Source organism: Neolamprologus multifasciatus, chromosome 15 (genome assembly GCF_963576455.1).
Source record: "Neolamprologus multifasciatus chromosome 15, fNeoMul1.2, whole genome shotgun sequence".
Taxonomy (NCBI): domain Eukaryota; kingdom Metazoa; phylum Chordata; class Actinopteri; order Cichliformes; family Cichlidae; genus Neolamprologus; species Neolamprologus multifasciatus.
This window is the reverse complement of record NC_140453.1, coordinates 39978208-39998661: the sequence shown is the minus strand read 5'-3', so window position 1 is coordinate 39998661 and position 20454 is coordinate 39978208. Positions and strand designations below refer to the sequence as shown.

General features: G+C 40.5%; 1 protein-coding gene and 1 long non-coding RNA gene across 10 annotated transcripts in view; one reads left to right on the top strand and one right to left on the bottom strand.

Annotated features, from left to right (window-relative positions):
* Nucleotides 1–20454, bottom strand: part of LOC146502758 (uncharacterized) — a 453186-nt gene that overhangs the window by 132209 nt on the left and 300523 nt on the right. The gene's annotated exons all lie outside the window — the stretch shown is intronic.
* cnih3 (cornichon family AMPA receptor auxiliary protein 3) overlaps nt 5355–20454 on the top strand; it is a 122121-nt gene continuing 107021 nt past the window's right edge. For 6 of the 9 annotated variants that reach the window (XM_085133005.1, XM_085133006.1, XM_085132999.1 and 3 more), the window contains exon 1: nt 5358–6173. In XM_085133005.1, coding sequence (XP_084989131.1) covers nt 6096–6173 — 78 coding nt within the window. In that variant the 5' untranslated portion in view covers nt 5358–6095. Of the gene's footprint in view, nt 6174–20454 lie in introns of all 9 variants that reach the window. The other 3 variants (XM_085133007.1, XM_085133000.1, XM_085133008.1) reach the window with 3 other exon arrangements.

Sequence of the window (20454 nt, the reverse complement as noted above, 5' to 3'; positions counted from 1 at the left end):
AGGACAAACAGTTTGTGAGGAAGAGGAGGAGGAAGAGCCAGCAGCAGCTGACAGATGGAGAGAATAGACAGACTGTTCCCTGTTTGTGAAGGACTGCTAGAAAGGTTTAGAATAACTAATTGTCTGTCCTGAATCAGTCTTATTAGATAATGTTAAAATAATTTTATCATTCCAGTGTTTTCAGTGTGGGAGAAAGTACTCAGGGCCTTCAAGTTACACACTATGAAAGGCAGCAACAAGTTTAATATTCAGAAACCTTACATATATGTAAGCAATGAGCCAAATGTAATAATGCCAACATACTGAAGGAACAACATTTGTCTCTTATATATAATACATCTATATATACACTGTCAAAGATACTTGAGTGTCTTTGAGTGAAGATTTAAGGTGATGGGACATCTAAATAGCTGCAACTTGTATCTTTACTGAAGCTCAGTATTTGACAAGAGTTCACTCACATGTGCTGTACCAGTGTACCTGCACATGTGATGTGACAATAGAAGTGATTTGATTTGAGAGTTCAAACTCACTGCTGTAATAACTATAACTATTTGTTATTTACTAGCTAATCTTATATGACTGTTCAGTACAGATATGAAGCCCAACAATCATGTTTTACAGTCCTGTGGTCTCAACCTCAGATACTTATGAAATCACACAAAGGTCATGTAGAAACAAACAAACGAACAAAATATGTTCTCCTACATTTCTGTCAACCACACGTTTCCAGCTATCATGGTTGCTAGGCAACCTGGGCAGCGCGACGGAGGCTAGACCGTGCCATTTCACAAGCCTCACACTTCCGGCCTTAGCGGTCTTTAAGTACGCCCTTGAGGATCGTTGAGGCTGCGTACTTTAAGGCTGCAGACCCTGAATTGGGATACAGCCTTTGTTTACTATTTCCCACCGAGGCTTCTAGACTTCTGATTGGCCAACATTTCTACACGGTTAGGAATATAGCGCCACCTGCTGCTTTGGCATGTTCTTAGCAGCGTTTTCGTTCATTTCTGCCTTTACGTGTGGACGGGATTATTTTTTAAAACGAAAACGGAAAATCTCCGTTTTCAAAAATACCCGTGTACGTGTGGACATAGCCTAAGGCTACGTTCACACTGCAGGCGAAAGCACATCAAATCCGATTTTTTTACCCTATGCGACCCATATCCGATCATGGTATGACAGTGAGAATGGCACAAATCCCATATTTTCAAATCCGATCTGAGTCACTTTCGTATGTGGTGCTGAATCCGATACATATCCGATGTTTTAGAAGAGAAGAGAAGACATCGCGAACGCTTCCTGGCCATCCAGTGTAGATGTTAGTGAAACTATTGGGAAGACAACGTGAACATTTTATTTGTACTGTATAATCTGCAGATTTTGACAGAAATCTGCAACTATTCTTTGAAGCACCGCTCCTCTCTAAAACAGCAATAAGGATAATTATTAGGTTATCTACATTATTATGTAAATAACAAAATAACTTAAAGCAAAAATTGGGACACGTAAAGTCCGAAGTCTTTATATTAAGGGCCATCAGTCAAACAATATTGTTTGCTCTGGGTCTATTCAATTCAATTCAATTCAATTTTATTTATATAGCACCAAATCACAACAAATGTCGCCTCAAGGCGCTTCATAGATACAGAGAAAAGCCCAACAATCATATGACCCCCTATGAGCAAGCACTTTGGCGACAGTGGGAAGGAAAAACTCCTTTTTAACAGGAAGAAATCTCCGGCAGAACCAGGCTCAGGGAGGAGCGGGGCCATCTGCTGCGACCGGTTGGGGTGAGAGAAGGAAGACAGGATAAAGACATGCTGTGGAAGAGAGACAGAGGTTAATAACAGGTATGATTCAATACAGAGAGGTCTGTTAACACATAGTGAGTGAGAAAGGTGACTGGAAAGGAAAAACTCAATGCATCATGGGTATCCCCCGGCAGCCTACATCTATTGCAGCATAACTAAGGGAGGATTCAGGGTCACCTGGTCCAGCCCTAACTATATGCTTTAGCAAAAAGGAAAGTTTTAAGCCTAATCTTAAAAGTAGAGATAGTGTCTGTCTCCTGAATCCAAACTGGAAGCTGGTTCCACAGAAGAGGGGCCTGAAAACTGAAGGCTCTCCCTCCCATTCTACTTTTAAATACTCTAGGAACAACAAGTAGGCCTGCAGAGCGGGAGCGAAGTGCTCTAATAGGGTGATATGGTACTACAAGGTCATTAAGATAAGATGGGGCCTGATTATTTAAGACCTTGTATGTGAGGAGCAGGATTTTAAATTCAATTCTGGATTTAACAGGAAGCCAATGAAGGGAAGCCAAAACAGGAGAAATATGCTCTCTCTTTCTAGTCCCTGTCAGTACTCTTGCAGCAGCATTTTGGATTAACTGAAGGCTTTTCAGTGAGTTTTTTCTAATCTAGACAGAAGCTAAACAGAGTCTAAACAGAGCGCGTTGTGTGTGGCGTCTTCTTTTGCGCATGCGGGCCGCTTTGAGCGTTCACACTAGAGCGCGTTTGCTGTCGCATTTTATTTGTAGTGTGAACATGCAGACAAAAAAAATCGGATTTGATCAAAAATTGGAATTGAGCATTAAGACCTGCAGTGTGAACTTAGCCTAAGTTAACACCTCATCTGCTTATTATTTATGTGGCCTTGCTTCTGCAGCTTTACTTTTGCTGTATAAAACAAACGATGGATGCAGCAGCTAAAAAGTTCACTTTTCATCATGAATTTGTTGATCATGTGGTTTGAACATTTTTCACTCCACCTGAGCTCACCTTTTCAGCAACAGCTCCGCCTCTTCACTCTTTGCAGGGCATACAGGCACCGCCTCCACGCTAAACCATGACAGCATCATTCTCACTGCTGATGTTGTGTTATCAGTGTTTTTGTTAAAAATGGAGGCTGCATTGTCTTAATATTGTAGTACATTATATTAACATGTGTGCTTTTAAACACATTTCTATTGCAGGTCTACCTTTAGTCACACATATGGGTGAAGTGCTTGCATTTAAATGGTAATGTCAGAGAGCCACAGAGCATGCGTTAAACAAAGCATCAACGCAAAGAATTTGCACTGATGATTTTGTTTTTAATTAAAAGCTCGTCCCACATTTCATAAAAAGAACATCATGTCAAAAGTCAAAAATAGTGGTGATAGTACTTTTGCTGCTTCAGGAATTGGATGGCCTTATGTCATTGATGGAATCATGAATCTGTCTGCCAAAAAATCCAGCTCACTGATGCCTAGTGGTTGATAGGCTCAAGCTCAAGCACACTAGCAAATCCACCTGTGAATGGCGCAAAACCACCAAAATAAAGGTTCTGGTGTGGCCAAGTGCTCCAAAAGGCATCAAAGCCACAAACACACAAGCAAGAGCTCTGCTAGAGTGGCCATTAGAGGAACTGGAAATTTTGGGACTCCCCATTTGGCTTCATTTTTCAGTTTATTTTTTTAATGCTTGATTGGAACCTTTCAAACAAAGATCCCACAAAGACCCAAGGTTTCACAGCAGTACATTGCATTATAATGAGATCATCTTTACCTATCGGTGATTTTAATGTTGTGGCTGATTGGCCGAAGGCTCAGTCCACTGTATCACTGGCTGATGTGCAGACTTCTCTCGGTGCGCTGCCGCCTGTCTTTACCTGTCTGCCTCTCATCCTCACGGCCTCCTGTCTGTTTCTGCCTGACACTTTGACACATTCTCACAAAGTGGCCATCGGTGCTATCATATTGCCGCATTTGTTGGAGGAAGAATAACATTGTGACACCACAGTATCACAGCGACAAAGATGAGTCCTAAAAGCTTAGCAGAAGTGAGTGTGAATGCTTGTGTCTGTGTGTGTGATTAGGGTGAAGAGGATCATAGCTGCACTGCAGTCATTTTTTGTAGCGTCACAGGAGACCTGAGCGACTGACTACATGCTGATGAAAAGGAATAAGACAGCAATTTAGAGTTCTGCCTTCTTTTTAGTTTATTGAGCATTTTTCATGCTGCTGAGAAAACAACATGAAAAATGCTCAGTAAATATTCAATAACATTGAAAAAAGGTTAAAAAAAACACCAAAAACACCTCTTCAGTCAAATTAATCTATACTACTTTTTATGCTTACTTATGCTACTAGGGCTTTCCCATGATGCACCAAGTGTTTCTTCTTCACCTACCTCTTTTCATTCACTATGTGTTGAAACGCAACTCTGCATTTAACAAATTAGTTATTATTCATCTCTGTCTCTCTTCGTCTTTTGTCCTCTCCCTCCCCTCACCCCTAACCAGTCGTGGCAGATGACAGTCCCTCCCCGAGCCTGGTTCCTGTTAAAAACAAGTATTTCCTTCCCACTGCCACTGTGTCCTTGCTCATGGAGGGTAAAATGATTGCTGGGGTTTTCTCTGTATTATTGTAGGGTCTCTACCTTACAATATGAAGTGCCTTGAAGCAAGTGCCTTGTTGTGATTTGATGCTATATACATTGAATTGGACTGAATTTGTCAGTGTGAGTACTTAGCACAGAGTACAACTGGTACAGACACAAACCATGATAACATGCAAGTCTTCACCCAGTCACAGCCATTCTGTGCCAGACTTAGTTTAACACTTGCGTATAAAGGAGCTGTGAACACTCACATTCTTCAGCATGTGAACACACACCTGTGACAAATTTAACCCATGATATCATTTTTCAAAAAGATTAAAATAAACACTGAAACTTACAAAAATGAAAACTAACTCTCAGCATTGGACCTTATCAAACATTACAATGTGATTTCGCTAAAAACAACTCAGAGAACACACACCTGTTGTTCGCTTGCTCTCTGGACTTTTGGCTATTTGTCTGTGGCTTTAATGAATGAAGAAAAAAAAAATAATGGATAACCCAAACAGCTGGATTCAACAATGGTTAACAGTCAGTCTGTTTTCTCAATATTATTATTAATATTTTTGCAGAGCAGCAGACACAGCAAAATACTTGGTTGAGGGTTTTTTCCCGGTAGGATTTAAAGCTTGCATTCTATAAAGGAGCCAGACGGTGGGGTTAGTCTCACAGTTTATCAGTTCTGCAGGCTGTGGCCTCATTAGTTTCTTTACGATAGAAATGACTTGTGATTTCAAATTAATTGATCATTTTAGACATTTATATTTTCACTATTACATGTGTTTGCATGTATTTATGTACATGTGTGCATGAGTCAGTACTTGCTTGAAAATGTGCACATTTTCTTTTTCTCTGAAGTCCGTCCACGACATGAAGATGTTTTGCTCCTGTCCTTTTGTTTGCTGGTATGTATATCTGGTCGCAGCACTTAGCTGGTTACAGACTTGGTCGTAGGACAAAAATACTCTCACAAACACACAGCCAAACAAGAGCTAACAATTCACAACGGTCACAAGTATTTAGCAAACAAAAAACGGTGTGTATGTGTTTGTATGTGTGTTTGTGAGTGTACGGAGAGGAATCTGCGAGCACGCGCGCGCACGTGCACGCACACCGGGTGCTGCTCTTTTAAATCCACCTGTTCACAGCTCTTCCCCGCGCGCTCCGCTCGCTTCTGCTGATAGGTCTGTGAGGGTGAGAGCGGCGTTTATTGCCGCCTGTGTGCTGTGCACTGTGGCAGGGCTCCTCTCTAACAGCAGCTCAGCGCAGAGGCCGCAGCAGCAGGGCTCCTCCTGCCGCCGCTGAATGGATTACCTACTTATTCACCTTCCCCGAGTGGCTCTGCGTGGACACCTCCTCGTCTCGCCGCCTTTTCTGTGATTTCTATGCTCGCTGGGACTGCGACCACTGATCATGCACTGATTTGCGAGCAGCTCTGACTTCGGAGTCGCCTCGCTGCTGCTGGTGCTGCTGGGTGGACGCACAGCTGATCATCCGGAGAGGGGCTTTCTGCAACAAATTGTTGCAAACATTGTGAGGGGCGAAGTCATGGTGCCAGCACCGCCTCGGCTTTCTATGGCACTGTGAGAACTTTCTTTTCATACACCCCTGGCCCCTCTTTTTTCTTCCCCCTTGCCTCTCTTTTGTTTTAGATGTTTGGCTGCAGCATCGTGCTTCCTCGGGAAATTATCCACGTTTCCCTTTTCAATTATGTTCACGTTTGCTGCCTTCTGTTACATGCTGTCTCTGGTCCTCTGTGTGTCCCTGATTTTCTTCGCAATATGGCACGTAAGTACCTTACACTGGGTATCACTGGATGTATTTATTTTTTTGTTTTTCTGTTTTGTTTTGTTTTTTTTGGGGGGGGGGGGGGGGGGCTCTTCTTACTCGTTGTTGATGGCAAGGTGTGTGAGTGTATACTGAACTCGAAGGTGTACGTAACAGTGCTAGTTGGCTTTAGCTTTAGTTTACAATGTGAATTTAAAAATTTCCAGACTTTACTCATCCCTGGCGACCCAGTTTCACACACACAGAAAGCGCCTGCATCCCTGTGCAGCATCCTCCAGATCAATTAAGCACACTTCCCTTCCAGATCAATTAGGGAATCTTGTAGAGAGTTATCTCTCTCTCTTCTCATCTTCCTGCTCTCTTCATATCCTTTTAATCAAGCATCGGCTCAGCTACACACCAGTGCCAATATGGCTGACTGCATTGTGATATTTGAATAATCTTATTAGTTGCTCCCTGAGCAACATCTCCATCATGTAGGGCCTTGTATAAAGACAGATTTGGGTCAGGTCTTCCAGCCTTTTGCCCCGGGTCTGTCTTTTACATAGACCTGATGCACTTGGGGTGACTGATCCTCTGGCAATTCCAGCTAATAGTTGGTGTGTCTGTCTGTCAGAAAATGACCCATATGTCAGCAGAAATAAAGAGTCCTAGACAGTAAGGGTACAGACACACGTAGTAGCACAATTACAACTAAGTGATCATGCTGAAAATACCTTTATGATTCCTCACAAATGAAGTGTACTCCCCCGTTTGAAGTAGATGTCATGGTGGCAGAAACAGGAGCCAAGTGAAACAAAGCAAATGTATGTGATGTAGGATGTCATGATATACATGTAAAAAAAAAAAAAAAAAGAAGGTTTCTATCGCTTTTATAGAATGCTATCATCAGAGATATTGTTTAAAGCAAAAACAGAATTGTGTGACATTTTAGGTATTTAAACAAAGTTTTTAAAGGATCATAATGGACAGAAATGTACTCTCTCGTATCCTTCCTACATAGTGCATTTCATACTGGGCGAGGTACCCAGGCTTTGCCTGAATATCCATCAGGTCACCAGCGATCCACTTAGATGTTGGCTTATGGTTGGACTGCAATTTGGCAGTTTTTACAGCGCTTCAATTGTTCCACATTTTGTCATGTTACAAACGTATTTCAAAACTGGTTAAATATTTACATACATGTTATATTTGGGGGGCTTTAACAAGAATTTCAAGGAAACGTTATTACTTTTTCATAATGGAGTATTATGACATTATGACATTCAGCTGAAATTATAATTTAACTATGCCTTAGGAACACATGATATCACTAAAGACAGAAAAGACTAACACCGATGTAGCAACCAGACCCTATAGTGTGTCAGTTAGTGAAATTCAGTTTCTTCCGGTGAAGTAAATAAGTTCATTTTCTTTCGGCTTTGACGTAAACAACTAAAGCATCTACCAATGTCAGTTTTTTCTACCAATAGGTTATTGCTGAGTGACATTCAGTGCCCTCCATAATGCTTGGGTCAAAGACACAAGTTTTGTAGTTTTGCCTCTGTCCACAGCAACAGTGGACTGTAAATCAACTATCAATATGTGTTTGAAATGCAGGCTGTCAGTTTTGATTAAGCGGGTTTTACAACGTAATGCATGAACGGTTTCAGAGATGCAGCCATTTTTTTAATGAGCAGTCCCCAAATTTCACAGGCTCAAAATTGATGAGAGGCTAATATAAACATAAAGATTAAATGTAAAGACTTTGATACTCAGATGAAAAAAAACTTGCAGTCAAAGTCTCCCTGAAGTCTAGAAACCACGGACGTCACCAAAATGTGATGTTTCCTTGTCTTTACATTAGAGGGTTACCTACACACCTGTCAGCTCCAGGGTGATGTGCAGCACACAAACTGCTTTATATGTGACTTCAAAGAGCTAAGATATTTCTAGTTTTTCTTGTGTATAGATCGAGAGTGTCAAACATATGGCCCCAGCGGCAAGAATTGGCCCAATAAAGACACCAGTCCGGTTCACTTGATGGCTTTGGAAAATGTGAACTGTATTTTCACAAATTTTGTAACTTTTCTGAATGATTGAAAACCATAGTAATTAACTAATTGATAAAAAATAAATGACAGAAAAGTTCCTTCTTTTTTACCATCCAATACAGAAATTTCTGAAAAAGGTGAATGATATAGATGTCTGATATAGTAGACCAAAGATGTCTTCATTTACTTCGGCATTTCTTTGTCTTGTAGAAAAACTGACATGTGATATTGATATTGCATTTCATTTTACATTGAGACATTTCAGGGATTAAATGTCTGTGAGGGTTCTCAGTCATCCAGGTCATGGTAATCTAAGAAGCTTGGAAAGAAAAGCAACTGGACTTCTTTAAGTTTCTTGAAGATGTTTCTCCTCTCGTCCGAGAAGCTTCTTCAGTTCTAAGACCAAATGGTGGAGAGTCCCGGGTATTTAAACCTAGTGGGAGTTGTCCCTTGGGAGGCCACCAAAAGTTGATCCTGTTCATCCGGACGTAGCGTTTTGTGGGAGAAATGTTTCGTCACTCATCCAAGTGACTTCTTCAGTCTCAGCTGACTACAGGTTTCCCCAATCTTATAAACAGTACATTTTTGAGAATTTGCATAATTAAGATTAAGGAACTGACCTCCCAGTCCATTGTTCCTTCACTGGGCTGGTTTCAGTCATTATGCAAATGTACCGTTTATAAGATTGGGGAAAACTGTAGTCAGCTGAGACTGAAGAAGTCACTTGGATTAGTGACGAAACGTTTCTCGCACAAAACGCTACGTCCAGATGAACAGAATCAACTTTTGGAGATTTACTTACCTGGATGATTGAGCATGCATCAAGACATCCCTTGGGAGGGTCGTTGACTTCAGTAGTGGGCCTCAAACTATCATGTGACTTACTGAGATCACCTGATGCAAGATGTGAGTGGGCGTTAAGGCGTCTGGGAAGGGATCTCAAAACTGGATTATAGATGGCAGACAGTTGGAGTCGAAAGCCACCGCCTTTGTTCAAAGATGGTCGTTCACAGTGGACATAGATGGCTTCTTTCACTCCTCTTTCAAACCATCTCCGTCCAACATGTGAACATTGGCATCCTCAAAAGAGTGACCTTTGTCCTTTAGATGCAGATGGTCAGCTGAGTCTTGTCCTGTCCAGGGGGCTCTTCTATGTTGTGCCATGCATTTATGAAGTTGCTGTTTGGTCTCTCCAATGTAGAGGTCTGAGCATTCCTCCCTGCACTGTACAGCATACACTATGTTGTTAAGTTTGTGTTTGGTAGTTTTGTCTTTGGGATGAACCAGTTTTTGTCTGAGTGTGTGGCTGGGTCTGAAGTACACTGGGATCTTGTGCTTGGAGAAGACTTTCCTGATTTCTCTGACAAACCTGCTACATAAGGGATGACAATATTGTTCTGTTTGTCTGTAGTTGGTGTCTGACCTTCTTTTCTGTGCATGTTTGCTGATTTCATGAAGGCCCAATGTGATTATCCCAAAGGATAATCACATGTTCTTAGAGCTTTCTTTACATGTGTGTGTTCCTTCTTTTTCCCTTCTGGCTTAGAGGGAACATTTTCTGCCCGGTGTTGTAGGGTCCTGATTACTTCAAGTTTGTGTTCCAGAGGGTGGTGGGAGTCAAAGAGGGGGTACTGGCCCGAGTGTGTGCAGGCTTCCTGTAAACTCAAGTGTTGAAGTTTCCATTCTCCTCAACATGCACAGCACAGTCCAAATATTGGCTGGTGAACTTTATGTTTCTATCCACTGAGTGTATGTGAGCAGTGAAGGCTTCTACTTCTTGGGTTTTGATATTGACCCAGGTGTCATCTTTAAAAGAGCCAAGAGCTTTACTTTCCACTTTCTTCACATTCCTTCAAGGTTGGCTACTATAGTTGACACTGGGGAGCCCATGGCACATCCATGTTTTTGCCTGCAGAAACCCTTATTATAAAGCTCTCTAAAGCTATATGCATATGCAACTGCAGAGCTGTCACTTTCTGCCACGCCACAAAAACACATCATTAGTACTTAGAAACATTAAAAAGGTCTACAGAGGGACACGATCCACAACACATCCTTCAGTGTGTTGCCTGTAAATTCTGCACCAGTGAAAAGAAAGATCACAATTCAACATTTGCGTTCAGCAATAATAATCCAGTCGAAGCCTGCCTTATTGTGCATTCTGCTTAAGGAGGCAGAAACAGTGTGGAGATGCCTCCTCCAATAATTCCCCATTCACAATGCCATACAGACTTGCAGGATAATAAGCTGGGGCTCCATACTGTGAGGAAACATAATTAGGAAAAGGCTGTGCAGTGTTGGGAGCTGCTGAGCCAAAGCTGCATGTTAACACCAGCCACCTGCCAAAATGCTAGGGAAATTTGGCTCAAACTCTTCCTTCACATCTATCAATCATTTTGGCAGGTGGCCATCTCTCAGTCTGTCTTTGTTTTTCAAGTTCTCATCTGGTTTCAAAGACAAAAGGAAAAAAAAAATACTAAACCCTGGTGCCACAGTTGCTGCTTGGCCAAAAGGTTAGTTTTTAAAGCCCCGAGCAGCAGTGCATTGTTAAAAAGAGCAAGCGTGCTGAGTCAAACTACCCAGGGTCAAATCAGGCTATAAATAAAACAAGCTAGTGTAAATGAACAGATAAAGACAGAGGCTGTGAAGCAGCCCATACATAAAGTACAATGAAAAGGGAAATAAAATAAGAAGTGAAACACTACAGACTCTGTCAACAGATAACACAAGTGATAGAAGTAGACAGAAGTCAGTGACAAATAGCTGCGCACGGATGGACTTCTGTCATTAATTGGCCAGTAAAGTCAGAGTTAATTAGTTATATCTACTCCTCTAGTCATTCACAGGTGCTGATAAGTGCTCTTCCATTCACTCTCATTTATATTCATATGAAGTTACTCTGTAACATCTGTGTAAGTAAAAAAAAAAGACAAAAAAAAAGACATGATGGCTATCTTTGGAATATCTATTATTATTAATCACCTTCGTCTCCATGGCCATCTGTGGACTCACCGTTCGCTAAAGTAAAGAGGTAATGAAGAAGGAACAGGTCCTGCCTGTGCAAAATTCTATTAAAACCGGTGTGAGACAAAGACACATATTGTTTTTTTTTAAATCTTTTTATTACGATATGATGAAGTCGGCCTGTGATGGTGAAATTGTGACATTGACTAAATAAAAAAATGTGATACAGCTCTCTCCATGCTCTTTAATGTATTTCTCAATATTGTTTCTTGAATTTATTTTAAAAACTTTGACTTTGGGTGCTAACAATGGATGTCAAAGGTCGACCGCTTAGCCAACCTAGGTACTCATGTCCCCCAAGGCCTAGTATACAGTTATGCAGCTTGAAGACAATCCATTAAAAAAAATGTTGGTAGTATAAAGTTTTTCTGATTTTTACATTCGGTGAAAACAATTTGAAAATGATATCTCAAAGACTTTGGACGCTAGACTGCTAACAAACTGACAAACAAACAAACGGAACTGATTACTTATCCCTCCCATGGGGGGGTGGGGGGGTGTAACTGTAATGCAAACCGTGTCGGGTTCGTAGCCGAGAACTAGCTTTACTGTGTTGTCTGGGTCAACTTTGCTAGTGAGAGACAAAGAGGCTCCAATGGAACTTATTGTCTCGGAGGAAAACACAAAAAAAGTGTACAGTCGACTCTTAATAGCTCACTTACAACTGGGCTCCTCAGGCACTCTTTTTGGCTGCAGTGGTTATTATTATATTTATATGCTTCCATCTCCCGTTTCTGGTCGGTGACAACTCGTACTTTTCGAGTCTCCTTTTTCCCCTCCCTCACGCTCACAGACACATAATGGGTATAGCAGTCCATTCTCCCTGCAGCACGGACTACACTGCCCATGAGGCTACATTCTTTAGGGCTACGACTGTAACACTGCCTATTGCCTTCATATTAAATAGTTTTTTGAATAAATATTTTTAAAAATATGTCATATTGTCATATTTCTACTGAGCAGGGATAGCTCAGTAGGTAGAGTGGTTGCCCCATGATCGGAAGGTCAGGGGTTCGACTCCACTGAACAGCTACCCTGAGGTACCCCTGAGCAAGGTACCATCCCTGCACACTGCTCCCCGGGCGCTGCATTGGTGGCTGCCCACTGCTTCACTGGGTGAATGGGTTAAATGCAGAGGAGTAATTTCCCTGCAGGGACTAACACATTATTATTATTATTATTATAGAGGTGACATGAGCTGCGAGATTGAGACACAGGCATTAGAGCCTCTTAATGTGTGTTTTGTTTGGGTTTCCACTGGCGTGGAATTACCAAAAGTAGAGAGGGCATAGCTTAACATATGAAATAGGAAAAGACTGCCATGTGATCCATTTATTTCAACAAAGTAACTGTATTCTGAATACCACATTTTTAAACGGTAACTGTAACGGAATACAGTTACTCATATTTTGTATTTTAAATACGTAACGCCGGTACACGTATTCTGTTACTTCCCAACACTGAACATGCCAACGATTTGTCACGGCCTGTGGTGTCTCATACAAACACGAAATGTACCCGTCCGTGGCCTTATGAAATGCGCTGGGTTGTCAATTGAATCCAACAGAATGCCACTCGCAGCAGTAACACACGCTTAGAGTAAAGGCTCCAGCCGTCCATTCCAGCCCTAACTCTAACCTTAACTCTATCACATAGTGTTTTCCAAAGTAATTTATGATCAAAATGTAAAACACACTTACATGTATAGATTCATTCCGTCTGGCTCTCACGCCTCCGAACGCGTAACATACCGACGATTTGTCACATTTGTCAGTGTGTTACGTATTGGGATGAGAACGCGCTGTTTAGTTATCTTTTCAGTCATTTTTTAAGTGTCCTTTTTATTGTTGTGTAGGATCTTTTTGAGGATATTTGTTGTCTCTTTGTAGTTGCTTTGGTTCTTTGTGGACATTTATAGTCTCTGATTAGCTGTTTTTGGTCTTTCAACCTTTCTAGTCCCTATGTTGAAATTTCTAGTCCCCGTAGTTGTTTCTGATATCTTTGTGTTCAGTTGTAGTTCTTTTGTTGACATTTGTAGTATCTTTATAGTTGTTTCTGTCCCATTGCAGTTATCTACTTTCTTTGATGCTATTTTGCACCTATTCTCCAGCCAGTAGTACTTTTGTGTCTTTGGCAGTTGTTTTCTCACCTTTAACGGAGTATTTACCCTTTTTATTTCACCTCCTCTATGTCACATGTCTTTCTCATTGTTGGACTGAGATAAAGAAATGTTAACTGTTACCATACATGTCCTATGGCCTCCTTAAAGAAGTGCTAAAGTTAAGCTGTTAACCAAGAGGTGATGAGTTTTATCCCACATGTGGGAGCTTTGATTTGCTTTTGTTCAGTTTAGTTTTATTTTGCTTGATGTTGTAAGTGTAAAAGCATGTTACCTGATCAATCAGAGTTTTTCAATGTATTTCAAGCTGGATCCTCAGTTTGGATGTTTCTTTTCTTAAACTTTGAGCTACCTTGCATGTGTTGACGCTCACATGGGTTTAATTATGTAATTTTAGTTAAATATAATTATTAATTAAATACAATCATTCCCACAATTTCTTACCCCTGTTTGAAGGCTATGGCACATTTACTAACAGTCAGAAACACACACTCAAAAAATGCATTTGTCTATTTGGAATAATATATTTTTCTACTGATAATAAGTAGATTCCATTATTCTTGTTGCTGTGGGGCATAATGACATTTAGAACTGTTCACATCCAACCACAATCAAACTGTTTCTCACATAAAATGTAACTCCACAGTTACCTATGGGAGCACTCACTGAAGTGATTATGAAGCCATTTTAATTAAAATACAAGGTGAACTGCAAGCTCCTCTGAGTTCTATGGCTGAGCGCTTCAACGCCCCACTCTGCTTGAGCAACTCTCCTCCCATGTAACAGCAGCCCCTAATGAGTCATTAAAGCCTGGAACAGGCCAGACGCTCCCTTGGTGCACCTTTGATAGATGGGAAAGCCCTGTGGTGCAGATATGATAGAGAGGTTACCCAGCAGCATTGCAAAGGTCGGAATGTCAAACTAACATCATTTCCCCTCTCACTTAGGGTTTCTACTAAATTACAGCAGTTTAGTTTATTTGTGTGTGTAGCTGTCGAAGCACCAGGGACCCACCAGAGGCTCATAGTTTACTGTTTGTAGTAATTTCATTCATTTTTGTCAACACTTTTTTGACAGAAGTACCCTTTATAACAATTTAACTGTAGTTGTATGGTAGCATAATTAGTGGAAAAATTTAAATGTTAGTGGGCATGATCATCAGTAATAAAAACATACTTCAGGATGTCAAGTAGAAGGGGAAAGTAGATACACATAATCAATTTTCCACGACCTGGCATGGCCTGTAAATTTGTTGACTAGCTTTTCCTTAATGTAAGAGGTACAACAAAAATATATGTTGCAACTCTGTAAAACATCTATAAAATAATTGGGTTTTTTTTATGATACATTTCGTTGATAAAATATAGAGGCCCTATTAGATTTAAAATTAAATATAAGCACAAAAATGGCCTCCATGTTTTAAGCTGTTTTCAGTCTAGTGCCAGCTAAAGCTAACCCCGTTCTGGTTAAGTAAGTATGTAACATTTATTTATAAAGCACAGTTAAACACAGCGTTCATTGTCAAAGTGCTGTAGAATGTTTACATATTTACACACAGTTATGTAAATACATTTAAAAAGTAATAAGTGTAAGTAGAGAATACAGAATTAAGACATAATGACAAAACCAGAGGACAGCAGAGGATAAACAGAGCTACAGATATAACGATAAAGAGAGATTGGTGGGCGGGAAAGGCCAGAGAGTAAAGGCGAGCATTGAGCCTAGACTAAAAGCAGAGGTCTCTGGTGGTCCAATAGCAGCACATGCTTATTATGTCAAGTCGTAGCTAATTCTGCACCCACGGAGCAGCGACTGCAAAGGCTCTGACACAATTTTGTTTGAAAATGTAAGAGATTTTTGCAAGTGGATCTGAGAGACCTGAGCACTACAGTACGACAAAGTTCAGAGCAGCCAGCCTTTCTTTGTGTTATCTGGCTCAACAAAACCTGAAACCCAGATGGAGAGAACAGATATCACTATGGTGGTTATCAACTTTCTCTGATAAGCCAGGCTTTCTGCTCCAGACTCTGTGTACGCACATAAACAGAGGGGTTTCAGAAGTCATATAATTCTTCTTCTTGAATAAAGCTTACTCTAGTCAGAGGCGTTGTCAGAGAATGATTATGATGATTCTAAATTGATAAAGAACACAAAAAAACACAGTTGCAAAAAGAAAGATTCATGCTGCAGAATATTCCTGGTAATTTAGGGTAATCCAACAAAGTTTGTTTCATTTAGCATTTTTACTAAGGTAGAGCTTAATAATTTGCACATACAAAACATATTCCCCCAGCAGAGAATTAAAACTGCTGTAAAAAAAAAAAAAAAAAAAAAAATATCAATGAAAACAACGGGTTTCCAGATTATTTTAAATCGAGACTTGGAACATAACCTGCTCCAGCTAGGTTACTGTACAGTGTTTTTGTATACAGTAAATAGTATATAGTATATACTATGATTGCTCCATTCCTTGCTTTATTTCTATTTTTTCTTTTCTAAGTTGCTTTGTCTTTATCTTGTAAAAAGAGTAACTTGACCTGGACAGCTCTGTACAAGAATTCCAATGTGCATAGACTGTTGGTCCTGTGCGTAAATGGCAAATAAAAGTCTTGAATCTTACTGTATGTGTTTGGCTAATTTAAAAGAGAGCTCGACATAGCTCGCCAAGCCACTTCATAGTACACACCCCTGGGAGCTGAATGTAAACATAGAAGACAGCTAATATAAGAACTTTAAAAACAAGCAGTAAAATCTTTACTGGTCTTAACCATCCGAATGTTTTTTTTTCTGAACATAGGCTACTACCTTTTTTTCTGTTATAAATTTGAGTAAATTATAAATCTTGTCCCACTGAAAGAGATGACAGAGGTCTGTAATTTTCAGCATAGGTTCACTTCCACTGTGAGACACAGAATGTAAAGTGTAAAATGTAAAGAAGTCCAGGATATCACATTGTAATTTATTTGTATATTGGTGCAGAAAATAAGTATTTGGTCAGTAACAAAAGTTCACCTCAATGCTTTGTAATGTAACCTTGGTTGGGAATGACAGAGGTCAGATGTTTCCTGTAGGTCTTCGTCAGGTTTGCACACATTGTAGCTGGTATTTTGGCCCATTCTTCCATGCAGATCTGCTCAAGAGCTGTGATGTTTTGGGGCTGTCGCTGGGCAATACGGACTTTCAACTCCCTCCACAGATTCTCTGTTGGACTGAGGTCTGGCTAGGCCACTCCAGAACCTTGAAAAGCCTTTTACGTAGCCACTCTTTCGTTGGCCAGGTGGTGTGTTTGGGATCATTGTCATGCTGGAAGATCCAGCAACGTTTCATCTTCAGTGCTCTCACTGATGGAAGGAGGTTTTTGCCCAAAATCTCACGATACATGGCCCCACTCATCCTTTCCTTAATACGGATCAGTCGTCCTGTCCCCTTTGCAGAAAAGCAGCCCCAAAACATGATGTTTCCACTTCCATGCTTCATAGTGAGTATGATGTTCTTGGGCTGCAACTCCGCATTCTTCCCCTTTTCCAAACACTGTGAGTGACGTTTATACCAAAGACTTTTTTGACTATTTTGGTCTCATCTGACCACATGACCAATCCTCCTCTGAATCATCCAGTTAGTCTCTGACAAACTTTAGATGGGCCTGGACATGTACTGGCTTAAGCAGGGGGACGTTTCGAGCGCTGCAGGATTTAAATCCATGACGATGTAGTGTGTTACTAATAGTAAAATTGTTACTGTGGTCTCAGCCCTCTTTAGGTCACTGGCCAGTTCCGCCCGTGTAGTTCTGGGCTGTTTCCTCACCATTCTCAAGATCATTTGTACCCCACGAGGTGACATGGAGCCCCAGGTCAAGGGAGATTTTCTGTGGTTTTGTATTTATTCCATTTTCTCATAATTGCTCCGGCAGTCAATCTCTTCTAACCAAGCTGCTTGCCTATTGGAGATTGGATCTTGCCCATGGTGTCCTTAGACTGCTCTCTGGTCTTGGCCATGGTGGGGGTTGGAGTCTGACTGTCTGAAGGTGTGGACAGGTGGCTTTTATACAGATGACGAGTTCATACAGATGTCATTAATACAGGTAACGAGTGGAGGATAGAAGAGCTTCTTAAAGAAGAAGTAACAGTTCTGTGAGGGCCAGAATTCTTGCTTGTTTGTAGGCGCTAAATACTTATTTTCTGCACCATTCTACAAATAAATTCTTTAAAATCTTGGATTTCTTTTTTACATACTCTCACAGTTGAAGTGAACCTAGACTAAAAATTACAGACCTCTCATCTTTTTCAGTGGGACAACTTGCACAATCGGTGGCTACCAAATACTTTTTTGCCCCACTGGGTGATTCCAAAGCAAACAATGATGAAGCTGACTGTCATAGACTTAACGCTGCACAGTTGAATATTTAAGGGTGTCCTTCTGTAGGTCAAACCACCCCTGGCAGTGATGGAGGAATGTGTTTATTTCTATAACCCATTATACTTTTCACACTTTACCTTCTGATAGCTATCCATTTTTTAAAACTGCCTCACACAAAGAGAATACTTGTTGAAGAAAAAAGGTGACACTGCACATCAGAGTTTCATGCACACTTCAGGATGGATTTGGAGGGGAGCAGATCAGCTAACAGTGCGCTTTTACCGCTGCACTGGATTACATTGAGATTTTGACAAGTACAGGGCATTCACAGGTTTAACAGGTGTTGCGTGAACAATTGTTCACACTGAAGAGCCACAATACACCCTCATCTGTGACTATCCCTATGGTGTTCAACTGATGGAGCAAAAACAATTAGCTTTTTGGGGAAGCTGCAGGAAGGAGAGAGTAGCTAATGGTGTTGGACAGAGTAGAAATGAAATGCACCAAGAAGAGAGAAGAAAGGGTTTGTTTTACTTTCTCTGGATTAAATTGTGGGAAATTAGATTTTCAAGTGACAGAAGGTTTATTTGTAGACACAGATGTTTTAATGTAGAGGGAAAAAAGTGGAAATGATATCTGGCCAACTTTGGTTCTCCATGAAGCCCAAGCTTGTTCTACTGATCTGTAATACCCCTGACATGTACGTCACACGTTTGCTGGAGGATGCATTGGTAAAATCTTTTGAGGAAAGGGCCATATAACACCACAGGAAGATGAATAGAAGGGGGATGAGGCAAAGTCTAATGAAGGATATAGGATTTATAATGAAATGGACAATGAAGGACTGACAAAGAAGATGAGGCCAGTCAAACACATAAGCCCAATTCAGCTGCTGGACAGGTGACTGGTGCAAAATTAATATAAGACATGAAAAGAAAGGAAAATGGCAGATGCAAAGCGGTGAGCAGGTAGCGATGAAGATCAAAAGGAAACAAGGTTAATAAAATGAAAGTTCTTTGTTGAAAAGGTTGAGTTTCCTATAGTGAGGGGGTGGGGGAGAGGGCTATCAAGCTTTTCTAGAAGACAAGTGTGACAGCACTGGAGACAAAATGCAGAAATAGATTATTATTTCCCTCTTAATCTTCTTAACTTGAGACAAAATAGACAAATTCAGCCACAGTAAGTAAAGCGTTTTGTTATACGGCTGACACTTGACATTCACATTAACTTCCAATAGATAACTTGTCTTAATAAGAAGCATGTTCTTTTGGCTGTTCCGTTCTTGACAAGCGGTTCCCACAGCAAATACTTGGATAGTTTTTTTGTTTGTCATCATATTTGACTCTGTGTAATGGCTTTAAGTCTTACAAAGGTGTGAAATGGTAAATTGTAGTATTAACAAAGACGTAACAAACTAATCATGTGATTCAGGTGTGTTGACCCAAGGTGAGATCTAAAACCTGCAGGACACCGGCCCTCAAGGCCTGGAATTGCCCACCCCTGTGCTATAGGGTAGTAATCTGTGTATGTTAGCTACTCAAATAACATGGAGGAAGCTGAATGAAAAAGCTACTGGAATTAGCCATTTGCTAGATGTCAAGCAGCTTTTTTCTGTGTGATTAGGAATGCAGTGTAGGCATGGTGTTTCTTTAAAACATTTTTATGACTTGGAAGGCTTCTAACTTTGAGGAAAAATATCTTGAACACATTGTTAATTAGAGTGATTTTTTATTTTTTGTTTCATTAAGCACCAAAGAGCCTGGCAAGCTTGAATTGCTGAACCAGCAAGTGTTCATAAAGTACTCACGATTTAAACAGTAGTTCCACAATGGATTTTTGAATGGACAGGTCTGTGGACAGCAGTCTTACCTGGGATGCCAATAATTAATTTTAAGACAGGGGAAACAAAAAGGCTCCATACCAGAGAGTGAAGTAGACTGAGGGTATGGCCGAGTAGTCCAAAAAAAAATTATGCCCTACTTTCCTCCACTTGACTTTGTAACATTTACATTGTTCGAACTAGTTATGAAGGAAGATTTAGCAAAAGAGAAGGGCAGAGAATCCAGCCACATTTACTCCTTAACAATGTCATGGCAGAGGCCACTACAGTATTTAGAAGATGGACTACATGATGTGCGTTTTATTGAGTAAAAAGGTTTGGGAAGAAAATATTTGTTTGACTACAAATTGCCCTACAATTAGTCAAAAAAAAAAAAAAAAGGCACGTCTTATTTTGCACCTAATATGATTGTATTGCATTGTATTCATCTGGAATGAGTGGAAGAGATGTTAGCAGAACGAGTTTTGCATAGATGGATGGCTTAAAGCTGTGACTGCAGTGCCAAACCTGACAAAAAAGTCAACAGTAATTTCGGATAATCCTAAAAGCTGGCAATAGCTTACCACAGTGGACATTACTAATACAAATTAAATTACAGAGAACCTGAAAAACAACAATAAAGTTAATATCACCTGTTACGTTCCTTCCCCTGAGGGGTCTAGGCGGTGAGGGAGAAGTAACAAAAAGTGTCCGGGTCAGAAAAAGGAGTCAAGGAGGCAAAAGGGTTAAATTACAGAGTTTCTATTAATACTAACTAAAAGAGACAGACAAGCCACTATTACCGTTTAAAGAAACAAACAAAACTCAAGCATTAGTCAATAAAGTACAAAGTAAGTCAAAAAGAGTGCAGCTCTCTAGCTGCAAACACGGACACACAGCTCACTAGCTGAAAACCACAAAAACACAGTT